A 21,123-nucleotide genomic window follows, 5' to 3' on the forward strand; every position below is an offset into this window, starting at 1 on the left:
GTTTCCGAAGAAAAAAACACCTGGGAGCCGCAAAACCATTGCGACATTTAAAGCATGCGCGCCGCTGCCCTCCTATCTGACAGCGGGCGGGAAGGTGACGTCGGGACGGTGCGTGACTAACACACGCACTGCCCCCATGCAACGTCACAGCCAGTACAGTGCCTGCCACAGTGGGGAGTGTCAGGGCGCACAATGCGCCTCCTCCCCTCGCTAGTATCCGCCCAGGAGCCGCGGCACAGGTGTAAAAGAGCCACATGCGGCTCCGGAGCCGCGGGTTGCAGACCCCTGGGCTAGACTGAATGTAAAGGAAGCAGGCAGCTGCTGGCCAAACAAACCAGTAGGGGTGCTAGGTTCACACATGCCACTGAGCCACTGTTCGGTACTAGGAAACCTCCAGTCTGGAGCCTAATTAGGGCTAGGTCTGCCAGGCCTCCCCATTGGGCCCATGGCATGATTTGGCTTGAACTATGCCCACCTGTTATCACCTGGCATCAGGCGCAGCACAGGTAATCCTGTGGGGCAAATTAATCACCAAGCATCAGGAGTGCATTCGAAGGGCACTCTTTTTTAAATGTGGCACCCAATTCAAAAAACAGCAAATTACTGTAATGTAGATGGTGATTTGTTCTCTCTTTCCTGGGAACCTAAGTTTGTTCCCCGCCCCTACCCGATATATGCTTTTAAAAAGTGAAAAGGCAATAAAAAAATACAGTGAAAAGTATCTTAGTTTTAGGATTTCAATCACAGCCTTTAAAAACATATAGTGACTAATTATTACAGGCTGTAATATTCAGCACCAATGACCTTAAGAGAATATTGACTAGCTTTTTCTCTCTGCATTATTATTGTCCTTAGTTATCAATGTGGTGTAGTGGTTAAGAGCGGTAGTCACGTAATCTGGGTAACCGGGTTCGCGTCTCTGCTCCTCCACATGCAGCTGCTGGGTGACCTTGGGCCAGTCACAGTCTCTCAGCCCCACTCACCTCACAGAGTGTTTGTTGTGGGGGAGGAAGGGAAAGGAGAATGTTAGCCGCTTTGAGACTCCTTAAAGGGAGTGAAAGGCGGGATATCAAATCCAAACTCTTCTTCAATGCCTTTTTACACCATCAGCTCAAGATGATGTACAATAAAACCAGCAAAAACACAGTTAAACACACAAAAACAGCAGATGTATTTAAATCAAAACAATACAAAATAGACACCCATGGCAGAGACCCAGTCACCCAGCTGGTAAATTCTCTGTTTCTAGAAAGCTCAGATAGTGTATACCTATCTTATCTTGAAAAGAATGCCACTCTACATGCATGCCCTATTTGGGGGTGGGGGCGGGGGAGAGGTATGCCAAGGAGTATCTGAGACATATTAAATTCATGAAAGTTCAAAAACTCTTGATTTAAGAGTACTGTGTTACACCAAACACGTGGGGCCAGCACATGACAAATTGGACAGCTTTCAGTAAATACTTGAAGTGACCCAGCTGCCTTACTTTGCCGTAACCATATGGCACATTTGGCAATTCACTGAAAAGCTTACAATCGTAGTAGTTGTATGTTGAATCAGAGTAAATGACAGAGAAGAGCTTCATCTACCTATAGTCTGATTTCATAAGCACAAGGATTAAAACACTGAAAATAATCATTGTGCCAACAGTACAACAGCCATGTGCAAAAGGGATGATTTCGATAATAGTCTGAATTGCAACTCAGGGAGAAACATTCATTTAAATCAGATTATACTAACTCTCCTATTGAGGTCCATACTTTAACACAGCAATATGGACTTGGGACAGCTGTTTCAACTGTGTTTACCCTCTGAACAGTTGCCCTGTACACCAGCTGAACTATACTTAACACTTGCTGAATCAATCAAGTCATTGTCTTAATAACAGGCCCATAGGGACGTAGATTTTCAATGCAATTTCATAAATATGCCTTTTTTTAAAAAAGGAAGCAGGAAAATATGAAAAAAAAAAACACGTTATTTCCTTAAAAGAAATCTTCTGTTCCTGGAACTGGATGATAGTAACAGGGGAAAAAATTGTACAAGATTCTGTTCCTCTTAGCTGCTGGCAATCTTACTATGTAAGCTAAATGATTGACAGCTAATAGATACTGTACAACTTTTCACGTCTGCAGCTGTGTGCTTAAGAGCTTCTCTTGCAGCAATCCTCAACCTAGTAGTTCCAAAATATAGTCTATACACTTATTCACCAGAGAACATTCAAACACTATGGTATTGATTAATGTGAAATTGGCACTACATGCAGTATATTCTTTTTAAATTGTGTTCTAGTTTATTTAACTGTTTTAAAACTTCTCATAACATTTAAATAATATGAGGAAAATTAAGACACAAAGTCTGAAGATTACAGAAGCCCCTGTTACTGATATGAAGTCTGATTTTCCACAATAATATTTAGATGGCAAAAGTACCATGCTTTACAATTTACTCTTAGGCAAGCTTTCACAATCTTGCAAGCAATTTGAAACTGATGTACAGTATTTGGTTTCAGGTAATGCCACCCAATACAGATTTTACAAGTATCTGATTTGAGATTTACTAGAAAGCATTAAGTATTATTCCACAGAGCTTCACATATCCATTTCACTTTTCCAACCTTGTCAAACTTATTTTGACCATATTCAAAATCATGCAGTAGCAGCACAAGGAATGAAGCAAAGTTGAGGTACAATTAACAAGCAGCTAGGTTTGTGTTTCCTGCAGTAGAATGCACAAGGGTAATAGACAATACACTTACCAAGGAGACAAATCCATCCTATTTACTGCTATATGTGGGCAGGCAACTCCCATTTACATGTGATCTATTTGTATGTGACTGCACACATGCGTGGTGCCAGGTATCCGGAAATGGGGAGCATCCTCCTGGTTTGCAAGGAAACTCACCCCAGAGGATTTCATCGTGAACTGGAGGGGCAGCGGGGCTTTCTTGAACTGTTCAGCCTCACTGCCTAACAACTGATGTGCAGGCAGGGTTCGAAATTAGTAGGGTGCCAGGCACATTTCACGCCTAAAGGTTCTCCATTTGCGAGCACCTCAAAAAAGTCTGGGTGCCATTTTTTGCACCTGGTTGACACTGAAGGATTACTGAAATATATGTGCTTTGAAGTCTTGAAGTACACGATAAGGATAGACAATATGTTAAGGAGTTTCACAATAAAGAGGAGTGTGTTTTGAAAACTGAAGCATGGTACCAATATTTTTAGTATGAACACTAAATTAAACACGTACTAACAATATCTGCTAAAAATGTGATATTAACAATGTGTCACTTATGTGAATTGCGTATTAGTTCATGTTTATCAAAATAATAAATAGAAAGTGTGGCTGACCCCCCTCCCCCAAAATGGCCAATAGACATTCTGTTTTGGCATCCACAACGCAGGTCCCAGAAACCATTTGGCTCTTAGCTTTTCTATCCCAGTTTCTAACACTATTCCCAGTGCATCAGCTGAGCAAGCCCTGCTGCCCCTCCAGCTCACGCTGGGATCTTCTTTGGGTTCTGGGGACACCTCTGATGCTAGGAAGTGAGGCTGAGCAGCTCAATAAACTGCCCCTCCAGCTTGCAAGGAGATCCTTCCCAGAGCCCGAAGAGGTCCTCTTTGGGATCTCAGGTGGGTTTTCTCACGAGCCACTATGGTTCTCCAGGGTGCTCACCTGTATACAGCAATATCTCTTACAAGGGTCTTTCTCACTGGGTTGTTACTCATTTTAACAGCAGAAGTTAAGTAGTTCACCCAGAACTGAGTGCTTATACAAGATTGTTCTTAATATTAATCGAGAAAGCAGCTCTCTATAATATTTCCCTTCTTAGCTTCCAGAAAGCTAACCTGCTACTTAAAGTTGAATACAACCTTAAGAGATGTGTCAAAACACACCACCCACAACTAGGAATCACAGATTTCTGCATTTTATCTGGCTATTAATATAAGCTAATATAAGAAGTAACAAAAGAACCAGTGATTATATTAAACTTAAGTATTATACTTACGTGTAAGTGCACATTTCACAGCTCAAACAGGAGTTACCACAGATGTACTTTAATCCAAGCCCTACTTCTAAATCACACAAAATTTGCTTCTAACTCAAAACCTTTGCAAAAATAATAATAATAATAAAGTTTCAACTCATTTTTGAGGTAGGAATACAATAACTCAACCACCATCCGATTAATTAGAACATGACATCTAATTACCCCACTTGGGCTTGGAACTAGATAAACTGCTTTGCTTTTGCCAATCATGTGCAAATCAGGCCTTAAGATGAGAAGCAGGGCCTGAGGATTTAAAACAAATAGATGAGAATCAAATTACTGGCACGTTAATATATCCCTCCCACCCCCCGGTTTCCAACCTTGTTTTCATTAATATGGAAAAGCCTGTTTATTAAAGGTTTAAGGGGGTAGTCTGCACAGAAATTCCTGTCCCTTCAAAAGTTGTACATTTACTTTGATCTCAAAGTATCCCATTCACCATAATTATTCTAGCAATTTGCAAATCCAGCTTTTCAGTGGTAAGCTGGAGTTCCCAGAGAAATAGAATCCATATCAAAAGTTACACTATTCAGTCACTAGGCAGAAAACCACATCATATTTCTACTATAAGATGCTTCAGAGCTAATTATGACAAGCGAACACATGCACAGCACTAGTTCATTTTCCCGGTTTTTTAAAAAAGAATAAATGTAATTTAGAAAGCGTACAACTTGAACAGAAGCAACAAAAAAAGGGGCAACAGTTAAGCACAATATTTCTCAACTTCATTCTGCTACAGATTTAACAAAGCTACTCTTTTTGGAATTGATTGACGAAAGATGAAGTGCCTGGAGACACACAGTCAGGTCTTGTAGCCACAGCAGCGACCAGAGAAGAAATGACTGCTGGAGGAGTGCAGAGAGAAGAGATGTCATGATGCATCTGTAGCAGTGAAACCAGACACCTTCATCTGCCCCAGCTGCAATAAAACATGTCTCTCCTGTAACTCTCCAATAGTTTGACTTTACCCCCAAAGGTGCACTGTTCCATTGTATCTCAAGACAGAAGGAATGAATGAGTTCATCCTCCTGCAATCATTTTTGGGCCCCGGCACTGCTTTTTCAAGTAACAGTTTTTAGGGCAAAATCCAGCAGAGGCATATGCTAACTTAAGGACAGAGGAGGCATTTTTGCCGATTCCCTCTTCATCCCTCCTCTACATGCCACTTACCACAGGAGGGTCCCCCAAAACCATCTAGAACATTATTGGAGAGAATGCAGTGGACTGAGAAGTAATAAAATATCTCTTTAATTAGCAGACACTTCTGCTGGATTAAAAGCCATTTCACATGCATAATTCCCACACTTAATTTCACCCTTACAATTTAGCCCAGCTATACAAAACCCTAGAAGTTACTGCTACATGGAAACCTAATTGTGAAAAGAGCAAGGCAACAGAAACTCAGTAAAGATGGCCTCAAGATTTAAGAACCACCACCAAGCCACAAACAATGGTTTTCACAAAAGCAGAACACCGTAACTCCAACCAACTATTGTGGATTCTCCTATTCTACTGCCAACATATGAAAACATAATTTTATCTCAAGCACTCTAGTCAATTTGAAAGTGCCCAGCAAAAAATTAACTAGTGTGTGTTTGTATGTGTACAGATAGATGATTCTACATATTTATCCTTCATGACTCCATTACCACCACATACAGATTGATGGATGTGCAACATATCTCCTAACACAAAAAGATACATACCTGGCTCTACAAGAATGATAGCATCACCTTCTTTTCCTCACTGCAAGACAAAGTCCCTAAACTGCAGCAGCCAGACACATTATTCTTCCTCCCAGATATTTATATATACTAATACACCTCACAAAACCAGAAGGCTGTTATCTGTGACTATTACTAATGTTTAGAAGTAGCTTTTCCCAAGCTTTAAAACTTGCCCACCACAAATTATACCACAGCAAATGTTGCTGAGAAGGCACAATTAGTAAAACAGAGCTTTGAATATGGTGGCAACGAAGCTTTGAACTCTAATTTATAGCATTAAAAAACCAGTTAGCAGTTCAAACGTGCAAGTTGAATCAAGAAAAGCATGCAAGCAGACGCAAAGAAGGATGCCATAAGCATAATAGCAAAATGAACATAACTTTCTTCTTGAAGAAGCTTTTAGATCAGGGATCAAAGGCAGTCAGCAGGTAAGATGCAACCACTGCAGCAATTTTATCCAATTTAAATATGTGGACAGGGATGATCCAATAGACATTGCATACATGGTACTTTCAAAAAGCTTTTACTATCGGGTCCCTTACCAAAGTGATCTTAACACATGGGTAAGAGGTCAGACCCTCTTATGGATCAGTAACTGGTTAAAGAACAAGAAGCAGAGTGTAGGCTTAAACGGACAGGATGTAAGAAGTGGGTCCCTCAAGGATCTGTATTGAAACCTGTACAGTCATACCTCGGGTTACAGCCCCTTCAAGGTTGCGTTTTTTCGGGTTACGGACCGCTGAAACCCGGAAGTACCGGAACGGGTTACTTCCAGGTTTCGGCAGTCGCGCATGCTCAGAAGTGCTGAATTGCAACCCACATGTGCGCAGACGACAAGACACGGGTTGAGAACACTGCAGGTTGCGAATGTGCATCCTGCACGGATCACGTTTGCAACCCGAGCATCCACCGTACTTTATATATATATTTTAACTTATGCAGTTGGGCTGAGCAGTGAATTGACCAGGTTTTCTGATGACACCAAATTATTCAGAGCATTAAAAACAGAAAGAGACCACAAGGAGTTCCAATCATCATCTGAGGCACTTCTTTGCTCCCTCCACAAGACACCTGGAGATTGGCAACATGATAAAGGGCCTTTTCTGCAGTGGCTCCCTGTTTGTGGGATGATCTCCACAGGGAGGCTCCCCTGGCACCAGAGTTCGAAATTAGAAGGGTGTCAGGAGCATTTTGCACCCAAAGATTCTCCATTTGCGAGCACCTCAAAAAGTCTGAGTGCCATCTCCCCCCTGGCTGACACTCAAGGATTACTGAAATGTATGGAGCCTTGAAGTGTACATTAAGGACTGACAATATGTTAAGGAGTTTCACCATAAAGAGTAGTGTGTTTTGAAAACTGAAGCATGGTACCAATATTTTTATTGTAAACACCAAATTAAACATGTATTAACAATTTCTGCTAAAAATGTGGTATTAACAATGTGTCACTTATGTGAATTGCATATTAGTTCATGTTGCCGACCCCCCCCCCCCCCCGGCAACTAGACATTCTGTTCCCAGAAGCCATTTGACTCCTAGCTTTTCTATCCCAGTTTCTAACATTGCCTGGTGCCTTCATTACATATCATTAGGCACCAGGCAAAAACATTCTACTTCTCCTAGGCCACTGGAGAGGCACATTTGCAGCACATTCTTTTCCTCAAAGAATTCTGGAACTGTAGTTTACTGCCCCCTCAGAGTTGCAATTCCAGGAGTACTGCCATAAAAATACAGAAGTTGGCCAACTTTGATAATGAAGTAAGCAAAAGATGATTACTTTGCATACTGTGAAATATACTACAAAAATTGCAACACCTGAACCATTTCTTCAAGGTATCCAAAATTGTCCTAAATACAAAATTGTCCTAAATAAATTTTAAAAAGCTTTTAGAACATATAATTAAATACATCTTACACAATTTCACTTAAACGATTGCAGGAGTACACTGCCAACAAAGAAAGAAATGCAGAGCTGGGGAGAAGGATGAGAGAAGATAACAGGGGAAATGGCAGGCAACAGGACTTCTAGTGCCTTTCCGCTCCCCCTCGACTACGCCCATTCTGTTTCAGAATAAGATTGGGGGGGGGGGGCAGAGGTCTACAGGGGAAAAAGTCTCATTGTGTTCTCACCCCAAGTGTATGGCCACACACCACATTTGAAAATGGTTTAAAAAACCAGGGAATAGCACAAGTGGAAGCTTCCTAAGAAACAAATTTTGGATGCCATTAACAAAAAATAAAAAGGCAATGCAACAGCAACAGCAACCTGACAGTTAAAGGAACGCTTTGGTGGCACCCCTGAAAGCATTCCTTTGCAGAGCTCTGGAGGTGTATGAATCAAGCTTATCAGTGCAAGCAAGCACCTGCTCATTCCAAAGAAGTGAGGTCAGCCAGCAAAAGGAGCATACCTAATACTAGAAAGCATACAAAATGCAAAGGTTCCATTGATTTATGAACCAAATTATTCACTGAGCACTGGAGAAAAGGACCTATCTGCCTTCTCCCAAAGTTACACACGTTTCTTTATGCAGGCAGCTCTGCAAAGCTCAAAAATGTAAACATGAAGATAAACAGGAGTGATTTCAATTCTCACATGCATTGTTAATGCTTGACCAGGAATGCTCTTATCAAAATAGGAAAAAATTCATATTAAGCGCTTCTCTTTCAAGAACTGCATTTAAAACAACCTATGTTGTTGCAATATATCTCATCGGGTTTTTTTCTAAAATCAACAAAAGCAAAAAAACAGAAAAACTTCCCCTTCTATTTTAGCTCTAAAGGGGACTACCACTTTAGATAAGCTATTTAAAAAGTTAGCCAAATTGTGTAAGTTGACAACTTTGTAGATAAGTATCACATGTTAATAACCCACGTATTTAGATAAAATCTGAACATATGAAATGATGATGAAAACATGGCCCACCCCAGTGTCATACACCTCATAATGTCAGTTAGGCCGGAAACTGCTCTTAAGAAGAAACCTCCCAGCCCTCTTTTTCATTCATTCAAATATTACCACACTAGCTATAGCACATGGCAACAGCTAGAGGAGTCAGACTAATATGCTCACTACTAGAGAAATGAATGGGAGGAAAGGGGAGGAGACAATAACACGCTCTCAAACCATGCCTGATTCTCATCTCTCAATGGAGTAAAAAGGTGGATTTTGAATCTGTTGTTAGCTCAAGTTTTGCCTTGTTTTAAAGTGAAGATTACAAAACATGCTCTTACTTTACTGCTCACCTTTACAAATAGAGCATAGAGAACATGCATGGACAGAAATACAAATAAATTAACAGAAGGAACCAGAAAGGAGGAACCAAACATCATGCACACCTCTATAAAACAGGATGAAAAGTGTTGCAGAGGGAAACACATGAATAAAGAGTTCTCTCACACCAACATTTCTCCGTAGATAGAATGATTCTAACTTCTGACATGGTATCTCCCCAAACATGAAAGTGAGGGTAAGTTATCAAAGCCTCTTATGAAACAAACTTCGTGGAGTTCCACGCTGACCTATATTAACTGATTTGGTGGCACGCAAATCTAAGCTGGCCACCCCAAGCAGGGGTAGAGAAGGCACGGGTGGGAGGAAGTATGGTGTGGAGATTCCAAGGGACAGGGTGGGGTCGGAGGCAGTTATTTAGAAGGCAGGAAATGGAAGAGGGTCTATGACGTCAACATGCAAGCAGCGGAGTAAGACCCAGACCCAGATCTCCCCAGCAGGCAGTCAGCCTCAGTCATGTGGTGCAATGTGAGAAGGGATCCTCTTGGGGACCAAGAGAGGCCACATGCTCCTGGCCTGATGGCCCCATCAAGGGTGCCAGCCAGTGTTAGAAAGTGGGATATGAAAGCTAGGAGCTAAACGGCACCTTAAAACGAGGTTACAGGCGCAACAACTGAATGTCTGGGCACATGCTTTCTATAACAAGAATACAGTGCTGCAAATGAATGAACGGCAGATAAAATATTATGTTCATTTTTCACCTGGTTTAGCCCACCCCCCTAATATCCTTAAGAGGGTCTCTTCTCCTGTCTTTGGAAGCGGGGAGGCAGGAAAAGCTCCTCCTTTCCTTCCATTCTGCAGTTTTAATCGAAAATCTAAGGCGCAGTGCTGTGCCCAGGGCTCAGAAACTGTACGCAAAACGCGCCCAGAACAATGGGAGTTTGGAACACCGAGTGCCAAGTGGAGTGAAATATTGGGGGGGGGGAGCCCCGCCTCACACAATCACATGATGCTGTGCACGCGCAACATTTGAATGCCCATCAGCTTTGGGGAGGGGGGGGCAGACCCTCTCACATATTTTATTGATGGGGGGAGGGGGCTAGCCCTAGGAATTGGCTCCTATGAACTCTTATTGGAGGCAAGAAAGGAAGAGAGATCGAGGGGGTCTCCGTCTCCTCCTCGGCCACTTACTTGCCCAGGAGCTGGTCGTGCTCGTTGCGGATCTTGCCCAGCTCGATCTGCAGTTTGGCCCTTTCCCGGGCCGTGTCGTCCAAGGCTCTCCGGGCATCGGCGAGCTCGGCTTCGTAGAGGGACTTGAGGCCGGTGAGCTCCCGGCCGCGCACCTCCTCTCGCTCGGTGACCTGGAGGTGGAGCGCGCTGTTCTCGATCTCCAAGCTGCGCACCTTGTCGATGTAGACGGCCAGGCGGTCGTTGAGCTCGCGCAGCTCTTCCTTCTCTTGCAGGCGGCTGATGCGCGTGGGGCTCAGAGGGGTGCTCGCCGCGCTGCCCCGCGAGCGCTGCCCCGACGGCGTCGAGGCCATGGCCGCCACCGCCGCCGCCATGGCGCGCAAAAAACGCGCGGGGAAAGGGGGGGGAGGAAACCCAAGGGGGGGAGGCAGGAAGAAAAAAAGAGCCCGAAAGGGGTTCAAAAGCGGAGAACTTGGCAATGCAAAGGTTAAAAAAAAAGCACCACAGGAATCCTAAAAGCAAATTGCCAAACGAGCAGCGAGGCAGGAAGAGGGAAAAGTTAAGCGCGAAAGGGAACGAACCGAGGATGGAAATGAATGAATGAAGATAATAACCCGCGAGGGTGAGGAAGCGAGCGAGCGCGAAAAAAGGGGGGGAAAGAGGAGGAGCGAAAAGAAACGAAGGCGGCTCTGCAGGTGCTTCGCTGAGGCGAAATGGATGTTCCAAGCAAATAAAGAAAGGGAGCGAGGAGAAGCGGCTCCTGCTCAGCTGGCACTCGGCGCTGCTGCAAGGAGCGGAGCCACCCGCCCGGCCAGCCTCGCGTATCCCGCCTCCGGCCGTTCCTCCCCGGGCCGAACACACAAAACAGGCGGGCTCTGCTCCGAACCAATATGGCCGTCGCGCGCTCGAGCGCCGGCCCTCCCTCTCTTCCCTTCCTCCTCCTCCGCTCGCCTATGCCCCCACCGCACGTGACCCGAGCTCAACCAATAGGACGCCGAGCGGGGCTCTTAGCCGAGGTCTAGACGCTAAATTCAAAACCCGCAACTGCCGGCGAGGCAGCGGCGCGCGCGCGCTCTATCTCTCACACGCACAAACACACCGACCCACCCACCGCTCGCTGGGCCTGAAACACCAAGTGCGCGTGCGCGGTTAGGCCGCCGACGTTCCTTTCTTCTCTCCCTCGCTCTCCGCCATCTCTTGTGGAGGAGGAGGCGAAGGAAAGGAGCGGGCGGGCGGGCGGGCGGGCTGGCTGCTTATTTCTCGGGCCCTGGAGCGCTTGGAAGGAGCCGCTGTGTTGTTTTTCTTTCCCCTCGCACACGCACTTGTCTTTCCCGGTTATATGTGAGGACTAGCGGCATGAAACTTCCCCTGGCCGCTGTTAAGCATCCTCTTCCGTTCGGTCTTTTTGAACGCGCGGACCGTTGGCTTTCGGCGGGAAAACCCTGAGGGGAACCGAAGGGGCTGCGATGGCCGGCTCAGGGTGGCGTCCAAGATGCGGGGCTGGGAAGGCCAAGGTTGTGAAACGGGCGGGCTCAGCCCTGCCGTTGAGGGGACAGGTGAGCGCTTCAGGCGCCCCGTCGAAAGGGTCTCGTCCCGTTTTGATGGATACAATAATGGAATACTGAATGGTTTAGTTTTTGTAAAATATGCTGGGATTTATGATATGCAAAATGAATTATGGAAAGAGAAGAAGGGAAGTCAATAATTTTAAGGATGTTTAAATGAGTATTTTAAATGGCAAAACTGGAAATTTGTTTCTGTGTATGTACTTGTGTGTGTTTACACACACACATTATATATATATATATATATATATATATATATTTGCTTTCGTAGATTTTCACGGGTACAGGAATGCAGGTTTTGGTGTCCTCGGGTGTCTTCCCGTGTAAAAGTTGGGGTGTCTAGGCGACGTTTCGACGAGGTCTCACTCGTCATCTTCAGGCTGGTGCTTTCGGCTTCTTGTTACTGGAACAGAGCAGGATCTCAGTGTTTGAGTTCCTATAAATACTGTTGAGGAGGTGTGGTGTATAGCCTCTAATGTTCTGGGCAGAGAGGAGGTTCCCAGGCTAGTGTGCCTTTTCTTCTTTTGTTCCTTAATTACTTGAGGGATATCTTGAGTGATTTCTTGAGTGATTTCCTGAATCCCACTTAGGTGGGTCATTAGGTGTGGATTAGTTGCTAAAGCCTTCGTGTCTTGAACTCTTGAACTTTGTGAAGAGTTTTTCTGAGAAGATGGCTGTACTGCACTTGGTTGTGCTCTGGCTTGGCTTCGTGTATAGGGGACCCCCCTGCAATCCCTACACAGATCTGGCTGGCACAGGCCACAAAACCACAGCTCGCCCCTATACACGAAGCCAAGCCAGAGCACAACCAAGTGCAGTACAGCCATCTTCTCAGAAAAACTCTTCACAAAGTTCAAGAGTTCAAGACACGAAGGCTTTAGCAACTAATCCACACCTAATGACCCACCTAAGTGGGATTCAGGAAATCACTCAAGAAATCACTCAAGATATCCCTCAAGTAATTAAGGAACAAAAGAAGAAAAGGCACACTAGCCTGGGAACCTCCTCTCTGCCCAGAACATTAGAGGCTATACACCACACCTCCTCAACAGTATTTATAGGAACTCAAACACTGAGATCCTGCTCTGTTCCAGTAACAAGAAGCCGAAAGCACCAGCCTGAAGATGACGAGTGAGACCTCGTCGAAACGTCGCCTAGACACCCCAACTTTTACACGGGAAGACACCCGAGGACACCAAAACCTGCATATATATATATATATACACACACAAGGTCTTGTCCTTTTCTGCTAAGGATGTTCTTCCGCAGGCACCCGAGAAGTGGAATGAAGAAATATTCCCGGCAACAAGGGCATTGGCAGGATTATTGTAATAACCAGCAGTTTCATAAGAGTAAATAGTTAAAGTCAATGAATAAAAGAAGTTAATTTAGAATAGGCGGGAAATGATAAAATAAATTAAGGAGCGGCACAAAGAGGAGGAAAGAAGTCAGGTTTTGAAATGTTAAAATGACAGTAAAACTATTGAAATAACTGAAAATCATAAATATAAAAAATAATGATAAAGTAACTTGGCCGCACACCTCTCCATTGATAGGGATGCCTTTTGCTGCTCTCTGTCTTGTTAGTTCTTACGTTTGTACACTTCCCTTCAGCTGAACCTCACAGGGCAGTTCACAACATAAAGAAAATGAAAATATATTTGACTGTCGCAGTGCTAACTGGCCTTTAAATCTGCGCTCCAAGGTTTGAGGAGGAAAAGGGGAGTCTTCTTAAAAAAGGCCTGCCTTTTCTCCGCAAATAAATTCAGATTACATGTATTCAGATTTAGGAAATTCTGTGAAGGGAGTGCCTTCCCGCCTGTCCTACCTTGTCAGGAAAGTGGGAGCAAGTGGCCGTTTCCTTACAGCCTGCCAGGTCCTCTGCCCCCTGTAAATATGTTCTCCCATTTCTGCGAAGCTACAACGTTTCCCTTGCTTCAGCGAAGAGAGGCCTCCTTTCTGCAACAGGTGGAGTTTTCTTGGCATTTCGCTTGGAGGCAATGGACACAAGACGAACTAAGATTTATAAGACAATACTGAGCAGATCTAAACGTATCCCCTGTAAGGAAAACAAAAACTCATTGGCAGGTTCTCTTCCGATAAAAAATAGGCAATTCTGAAGAGGGGCTGGTTAGCCACTGCTAACATTATTTGTCAATGGCTGTTCTATACACGACATACAGTGGACGCTCGGGCTGCGAATGTGATCTGGGCGGGATGCATGTTTGCAACCTGCAGTGTTCAGAACCCCCAGTGGCGCATCTGTGCACGCGTGGGTTGCGATTCAGCGCTTCTGCGCATGCACAAAGCGCAATTTAGCACTTCTGCGCATGTGCGACTGCCAAAACCCGGAAGTAACCCGTTCCAGTACTTCCGGGTTTCGGCAGGTCCAAAACCCAAAAAAACGCAACCTGAAGCGTCTGGAACCCAAGGTATGACTGTATAGGAAAGCTGGACTCTGATCTCTTGTGCACCTTTCCTTGGAGACTAAAAACCAAGAGAGAGAAAAATATATTATCGTGTGATAATATGTGTGGCAGCCTCTGAAGACAGTTGGGAAGCTTCAGCAAATGCAGAATTCAGAGGCCCAGTTGCTCACCGAAGCAAGACAGTTTAAGCCATCCTGGTTTGACTGCACTGGTAGCCAATTAGTTTCTGGGTCCAATTCAAAGTGCTGGCTTTTACCTATAAAGCCTTAAATGGCTCAGGACTGCAATACCTCAAGGATCTCCTCTCATATGAATCAACCTGGACTCAGCAATCACCATCTAAGGCCCTTTTTTGTGTGCTCACTCCAGGAGAGGGCCAGAGGGTTGCAACATAAGAACAGGCCTTTTCTGCAGTGGCTCTCCATTTGCGGTATGCTCTCTTCACGGTGGCTCATCTGCCGCCTTCATTATCTTTAGGTGCCAGGCAAAAACATTCCCCGTCTCAATTACTATTGCAAAAATTTAAGTTGTACATTAGATTTGATGGCACATTTACATTTGCCAGCGAAAACGTTTTCGGTTTTGAAAATTTAGGTGTGCATTAGATTTGATGGCACATTGGACTCGAGTAAATACGCTAAATAATGGGATGATTAGGGAGGCAGGAGAGGATATATTATTTAATAATATCCTTCCAAACTTGCTCTAGCAAGTTCCATATTCTAGCAGAGTTCCAAACATCCCACTTTTTAGATTATGCAGCGATCAGCTCGTTGCTGACTCATCTGAGTCTTACTATTAAAGATTCCTTCCTGGTAAAATCCTTTGCCTTTCCCTCTTAAAAAGAATAAACACAAGAATCTGATTAACGTTAATATAAAAATAGTTTACTCACAGATTCATTCAGGTTCACAGACATATCCCTGAAGGCTGGCTTAAGTTACTTAACAACTAGAACTATTCCATAAAGAAGTTAGTCCCAAGTCCCTAAGCAGTCACTTCTCCAAACATACAGCAACATCCAAAATAGAGAGAACACACTTTACATGTGTGCTTCTCCATGCTAGTACAACAGACCACACCCTCTTCAAGTCACATGTCTACTGTAGGAATATTGTACTTGACTGCAGTCTTACATCCCACAAATAATCTATGGTTTTTTAAACTGGAGGGAGGTGTTTTTGTTTGTTGCTATGGTATGTATTTTTATGTTTTTATATTGCAAGCAGCCCTGCAATTTTTGGTGAAGGGTGTTATAGAAATTTAATAAATAAAGATCTTAACTGGGTTTGAATTGGCACTCTAGCAATCCATGGGGTCAGAGGATAGAGCAGCAGTGGGGAACCTGGGGCTCTTTAGATGTTGGCCCCAGCCACCGTAGTCATTGGTCAAGGGTGATGGGAGCTGTAGTCTTAACTACATCTTTGGAGGGCCAGAGATTCCCATCCCCTGGGGTAAAGTATAACCCCAGTACTGTATGTATAAAAGACTACATACACGAAAAGGTAACTGAAACAAATCACTTGTTTTATTGATGATGCGTAATGCATCATTCAGAAACTAATGTTACAAATTTGATGGACTTTGAAGGGAAATGTAGCAACATAGAGGAAATGGCAGGCAGCTTATTTAGAAAATGATATGGATTAAGAATTACATAATTGCACTTGCAAAGTATTGCAGGGTAAACTGAATAGGCATATAAGGCCATGTCTACATTATGGTCTTAAAATACAGCCAAGTTTTTTTTTCAATTCATACTGAATCTAGTTTGGGTTAAAATTAATCAAAACAATATTTCATGAGACAGGCAAGATATGGCTAATATTCTATGTACTATGCTTTTCCTTATCATAACTGAAAATTTTGAAGTTCCTATTTTAGCATACAGAGTTTTCAAAAAGTATTTCTAAGTTTCCTGGCATTTTGAAATAAAGTTCTTCTAAAAGTCAGGTTGCTGTTTATTTCCTTGACATCTGATGGGAGAGCGTTCCACGGGGCGGGTGCCTCCACCGAGGAGGCCCTCTGCTTGGTTCCCTGTAACCACATTTCCCGCAGTGAGGGAACCACCAGAAGGCCCTTGGAGCTGGACCTCAGTGTCCGGGCTGAACAATGGGGGTGGAGACACTCCTTCAGGTATACTGGGCCGAGGCCATTTAGGGTTTTAAAGGTCAGCACCAACACTTTGAATTGTGCTCGGAAATGTACTGGGAGCCAATGTAGGTCTCCCTACATTGGAAGAGGTGGTAATCCTTTGTTCCTTATTCACACTGCTCACAATAAATCTAGCTTTCCATTTTTGACTCACCGCACACTGATTTGGTAGACTTCCTTTTTCATCTGTTAGTCATCAGTGCAAACCAGCTTCCTCTCACAAGCACTAATCCTGATCTCATAAACTATCTAAATCTCAGTGTTAGAACCTCAGGAGAACTGTGGCAACCCACATTCTGCACCTAGGAACGTTTACTTGGAAGTAGTCCCACTGAGTTCAAGAGCGCTTTTTCAAGGAAACACGGACAGAAATATATAGTCTTTAACATTTGCTAGAAATCTAAAGTACATGTGGAGTGGTGAAATCTGCAGATAAAATGAAGTCAGGAAGCATTGGTTATAGAGAAAAATCAGGAAATTATATGAGATTAACTGTATCTTCTCATGTTCTGAAGTAATAGAAATGGAATGTAATTCATAAGTAAATGCCTCTGGAGGCAAATGACTGTACAACTAGGCACTGTGAGTGCAGGAGCAAAGGATAGCAATTTAGCAAGGCCAAAGCACAGCAGGTCCAAAAGCAAGAGTCATGGTCCCTTAAAGAGAGATAATATACAAGTGTTTATATGCTAATGCTAGAAGCCTCTGAGCCAACATGGGTGAAACAGAGTGCTTAGTCTTAGAGGACTGCATTGATATAATAGGAATAATGAAAAACTGGAGGAATAGAGAAACCAGTGGGACATTGTTATATCTGGATACAATGCTTTAGGAAGGTCAGAGAAGAATGTACTGGAGCTGGTATCATTCTGTATATTAAAGAGGTCATTGACCGAGCCCAACATGCTAGAAATCCCAAAAGGGACAGACTACTCCACAGAAACATTGTGGGTGGTGAACCTGTCCCTAAGAATAGTACAGGGGGTGTGCTATCGTCCCACTGATGAAAATGCTCAAGGAAATCTTAAGAAGAAGAATGAAATCAAGGAAGCATCCAGAAGAAGAAATGTTGGTTATGTTAGTAATGGGTTAGTAATGCGAGAACTAGTCTCACATAGACTGGCTACATATGTGTTCCAGTCACAACGAAAAGGAAAAATTTCTAGATACCCTAATATGACTCTGCCCTAGAAGAGTTGCTCAAGGAACTGATCGGAGGAGTGGTGACCCTAGAATCTGGCACAAGGTGTAAGAAGTGCTGTTAAGCCAGTTGGAAGCAGTAGTGCTATTAAATGAAATACACATGTACATGGCCAATTGCCAAGAAAAGCCAACATGGTCAAATCTGAATCAAAAGAGAAAACTCCTCCCCAGCAGATGAATGTTAAAAAAGAATTTGAAATACAAATGCTTTTAACAAAGTCTGTAAGTGGCTGTGGAGGCCAATTCTGGATCCACACATCCTTCCACAGTGGGGACTTAGGTTTTCGAGCGGGAGTTGATCATGGTAAGGGTTTACCAAGCATGCCTTCCTCTTGGCACATTTCTCCCTTTCATCCTGAGTTTCAGCATCTTCAAAGTTCATGACACCTTTGGTCAAGGCTGTTCTCCAACTGGAGCACTCACAGGCCAGTGTTTCCCAGTTGTTAGTGTCTATACTACGTTTTTAAAGATTTGCCTTGAGAGAGTCTTTAAACCTCTTTTGTTGCCCACCAGCATTACGCTTTCCATTTTTAAGTTCGGAATTTACAAATTTACATTGGAACAACTCTGAAAGCATACTCACCATGCTCTGGTCAGCTATCCCTATCGCTTTCCAGAGCTGAGCTTCAGGAAACTAATTCTACTCATTGCCAGCAAAAGCTGGCCACCAGTGTGCATGATGCTGATTGGTTGGTTCTGTGATGTCACAATAAAGGTAAAGGTACCCCTGCCCGTACGGGCCAGTCTTGACAGACTCTAGGGTTGTGCGCCCATCTCACTCAAGAGGCCGGGGGCCAGCGCTGTCCGGAGACACTTCTAGGTCACGTGGCCAGCATGACATCGCTGCTCTGGCGAGCCAGAGCCGCACACAGAAACGCCGTTCACCTTCCCGCTAGTAAGCGGTCCCTATTTATCTACTTGCACCCGGGAGTGCTTTCGAACTGCTAGGTTGGCAGGTGCTGGGACCGAACAACGGGAGCGCACCCCGCCGCAGGGATTCGAACCACCGACCTTTCGATCGGCAAGCCCTAGGCACTGAGGCTTTTACCCACAGCACCACCCGCGCCCCGATGTCACAATAGGACATCCCTTTTTCCCTCATCCTTCAATCCAGGAGAGGTTTGAGAAAACTAAAAATGCACTGTGCTTTTTGAAAGAAAGAAAGAAGGAAGGAAAGAAAGAAAGAAAGAAAGAAAGAAAGAAAGAAAGAAAGAAAGAAAGAAAGATGGAAGGAAGGAAGGAAGGAAGGAAGGAAGGAAGGAAGGAAGGAAGGAAGGAAGGAAGGAAGGAAGGAAGGACAAGGCACCAATGGATGCTAAATTGAATAAAGGAGCATGCACATAATCCTTTGAAAAGGTAAAGAAATAAAGTCTACCTGAACCATGTCTGATCATTGGAGTTTCTGGAAAAATATGCAGGAGGAATCCAGGCACACCTCAGGGGAGACTAAAACTGTAGCAACTGCTGTTATGTACAGTATACATCCATACCACACCCTATTGGTGCTTTATAAAAACATTAAAGAGCAGCGTCCTTTCTCTTTTTTACATAGTTCAGGCCTTTAGGTTTTTCCTAGATATAGGTTTTTCCTCTCCGCTTTCCCCAGTCTGTTGTAAGCAGAAGGGATGCCTTAAGAACAAGAGCTACGGAACAAGCTGCCTGCGACTTTGCCGCACCTGCCACATTATAAAGTTGCCATAGAGTTAGGATTACAGCATTAAATAGCTCTGTGTAGCAGCTGGCGCTGAAGTGAAAGAGTCTGTGTGCACACATAACCTCAGAGCCAAAATAATAAAATTGTGTGCGGTGCTGAGGAAGTTGAGGTCCCGTCCAGATGTTTAGTGCTGGCTTCAATTCCCTTTCTTAGGCTGCCGCCTGGGCTCAAAGGGGCTTACTTCTGGGTATATATAAAAGGTTTCACAGTTTTACAAATATTTATTTCCTGGGGAAAAAACAACAGCATTTTTTCCTTGAGTAGAATATAAGGGGATATCCAAAAAACATGCCATTAAGCCATCTTACAAGGCAAAAGGCCCGACAAGTAATCAAGGTAGGGTGGCCATATTTCAAAAAGTAAAATTCCTGACACCCGCAAAGTTGTTGGGCTTTTTTTAAGAGAACCACAAAAATCGTTGTAATTTTAAGCTGCTTTTTCCATTCACCTGAGTTTTTCCGGACATTTTGCAGATCCTCCCCCCGACACCATTTTTACACCTGAAAACCAGGACCTGTCAGAAATTTTCCCCATGTATGACTAGCCTAGAAGAAGGAGGAGGTTCCCAGGGCAACGGGGTTGTGATGTCATAAAAGTCCTTTTACACGGGGTTTGTTTTTTGCAAGGTTTTCTGGGAACAAGGAGGAGGAAGCAAGGAGAACACAGATGAAAAATGTTATAAAGAAATATGAAACGTGGGTGGTTCTGTGGCTATCTCAGAGCACTGGGCGTGCTTATCTATGATGTGGATGCCCCGTGTTTGCACATGTGATGTGAGCACACCCTGTGGCGTGTGCGCACAGCCACTGCAGAACTTGGGGGGCCTGTCCCCACCCCCCACCCCCCTTGGCGCACCTGCTGATTATCATCAGGCCATGGCAAAACTAGCTGGATTCAATTAGCTGACTGCAATGCATCTATTGGGAAATGGAGTGAAATCAATCATTTGGTTTGATTCCATAGATGAGTGTCAGGTATGGAGGTACAGCTTCAGTTTGGCCCTTTCAGTGGTCTTAGCTAAAGGTAAAGGACCCCTGACAAGTCCAGTCACAAACAACTCTGGGGTTGCGGCACTCATCTCACTTTACTGGCCAAGGGAGCTGACGTTTGTCTGCAGAGTTTTTCTGGGTCATGTGGCCAGCATGACTAAATCACTTCTGGTGCAATGGGACACTGTGACAGAAACCAGAGCACACAGAAACGCCGTTTACCTTTCCGCCGCAGCGGTACCTATTTATCTACTTGCAGTGGCATGCTTTCAAACTGCTATGTTGGCAGAAGCTGGGACATAGCCACGGGAGCTCACTCCGTCACAGGGATTCAAATCGCCAACGTTCTGATTGGGAAGCCCAAGAGGCTCAGTGGTTTAGACCACAGCACCACCCATGTCCCAAATAAACAAGCATACAATCACTGATAGGTCCACCTGCCATTGTGAAGCTCAAAGCAATGAAGATGATGCCTCCCCAGCTGTTGCTATTGGCTGTGGGTTTCTTGTGATGTCACAAAAGCACTTGGCAACTGAGTGGATATAAAGACCCTAGGCTCAGTGGTTTAGAGCACAGCATCACCTGCGTCCCAGGACTCAGCTACACAGCTGCAAATAAAACATTTTAAGTGCGTTGTAAAGGGCATTATACAAATGAGACACTTTACGGCGATGGTGAGCTATAGCAAATTCAATATATTTTTTCAAAACGTTTTTTTTAAAGAAACATTTTCACAACGTTTTTAATACGCGTCTAGATTCTACCCCAGTCTCTCTCACTGTCTTGCCTACTGAACATATGAACAATTGCAGACACAAATAGGCGCAGGAGGTTTTATAAGAAGATCATATATGAAAAAATAAATGTTCATGGC

The 21,123-nt window shown here is 44.0% G+C and overlaps 1 protein-coding gene across 3 annotated transcripts in view; it reads right to left on the reverse strand.

The window, feature by feature from the left end:
* The window catches only part of LMNB1 (lamin B1), a 31,855-nt gene extending 13,636 nt beyond the window's left edge, over positions 1-18,219 (reverse strand). The window contains exons 1-2 of one of the 3 annotated variants that reach the window (XM_083404054.1): positions 18,130-18,219; positions 13,589-13,819 (exon numbers count right to left, since the gene is read on the reverse strand). In XM_083404054.1, the coding sequence (XP_083260180.1) occupies positions 13,589-13,746 (158 nt within the window). In that variant the 5' untranslated portion in view covers positions 13,747-13,819; positions 18,130-18,219. Of the gene's footprint in view, positions 1-10,198; positions 11,289-13,588; positions 13,820-15,084; positions 15,108-18,129 lie in introns of those variants that run through there. The other 2 variants (XM_083404053.1, XM_083404052.1) reach the window with 2 other exon arrangements.
* Positions 18,220-21,123: the final 2,904 nt, after the last annotated feature.

Source organism: Podarcis tiliguerta (assembly GCF_965153285.1).
Source record: "Podarcis tiliguerta genome assembly, chromosome: 11".
NCBI lineage: Eukaryota > Metazoa > Chordata > Lepidosauria > Squamata > Lacertidae > Podarcis > Podarcis tiliguerta.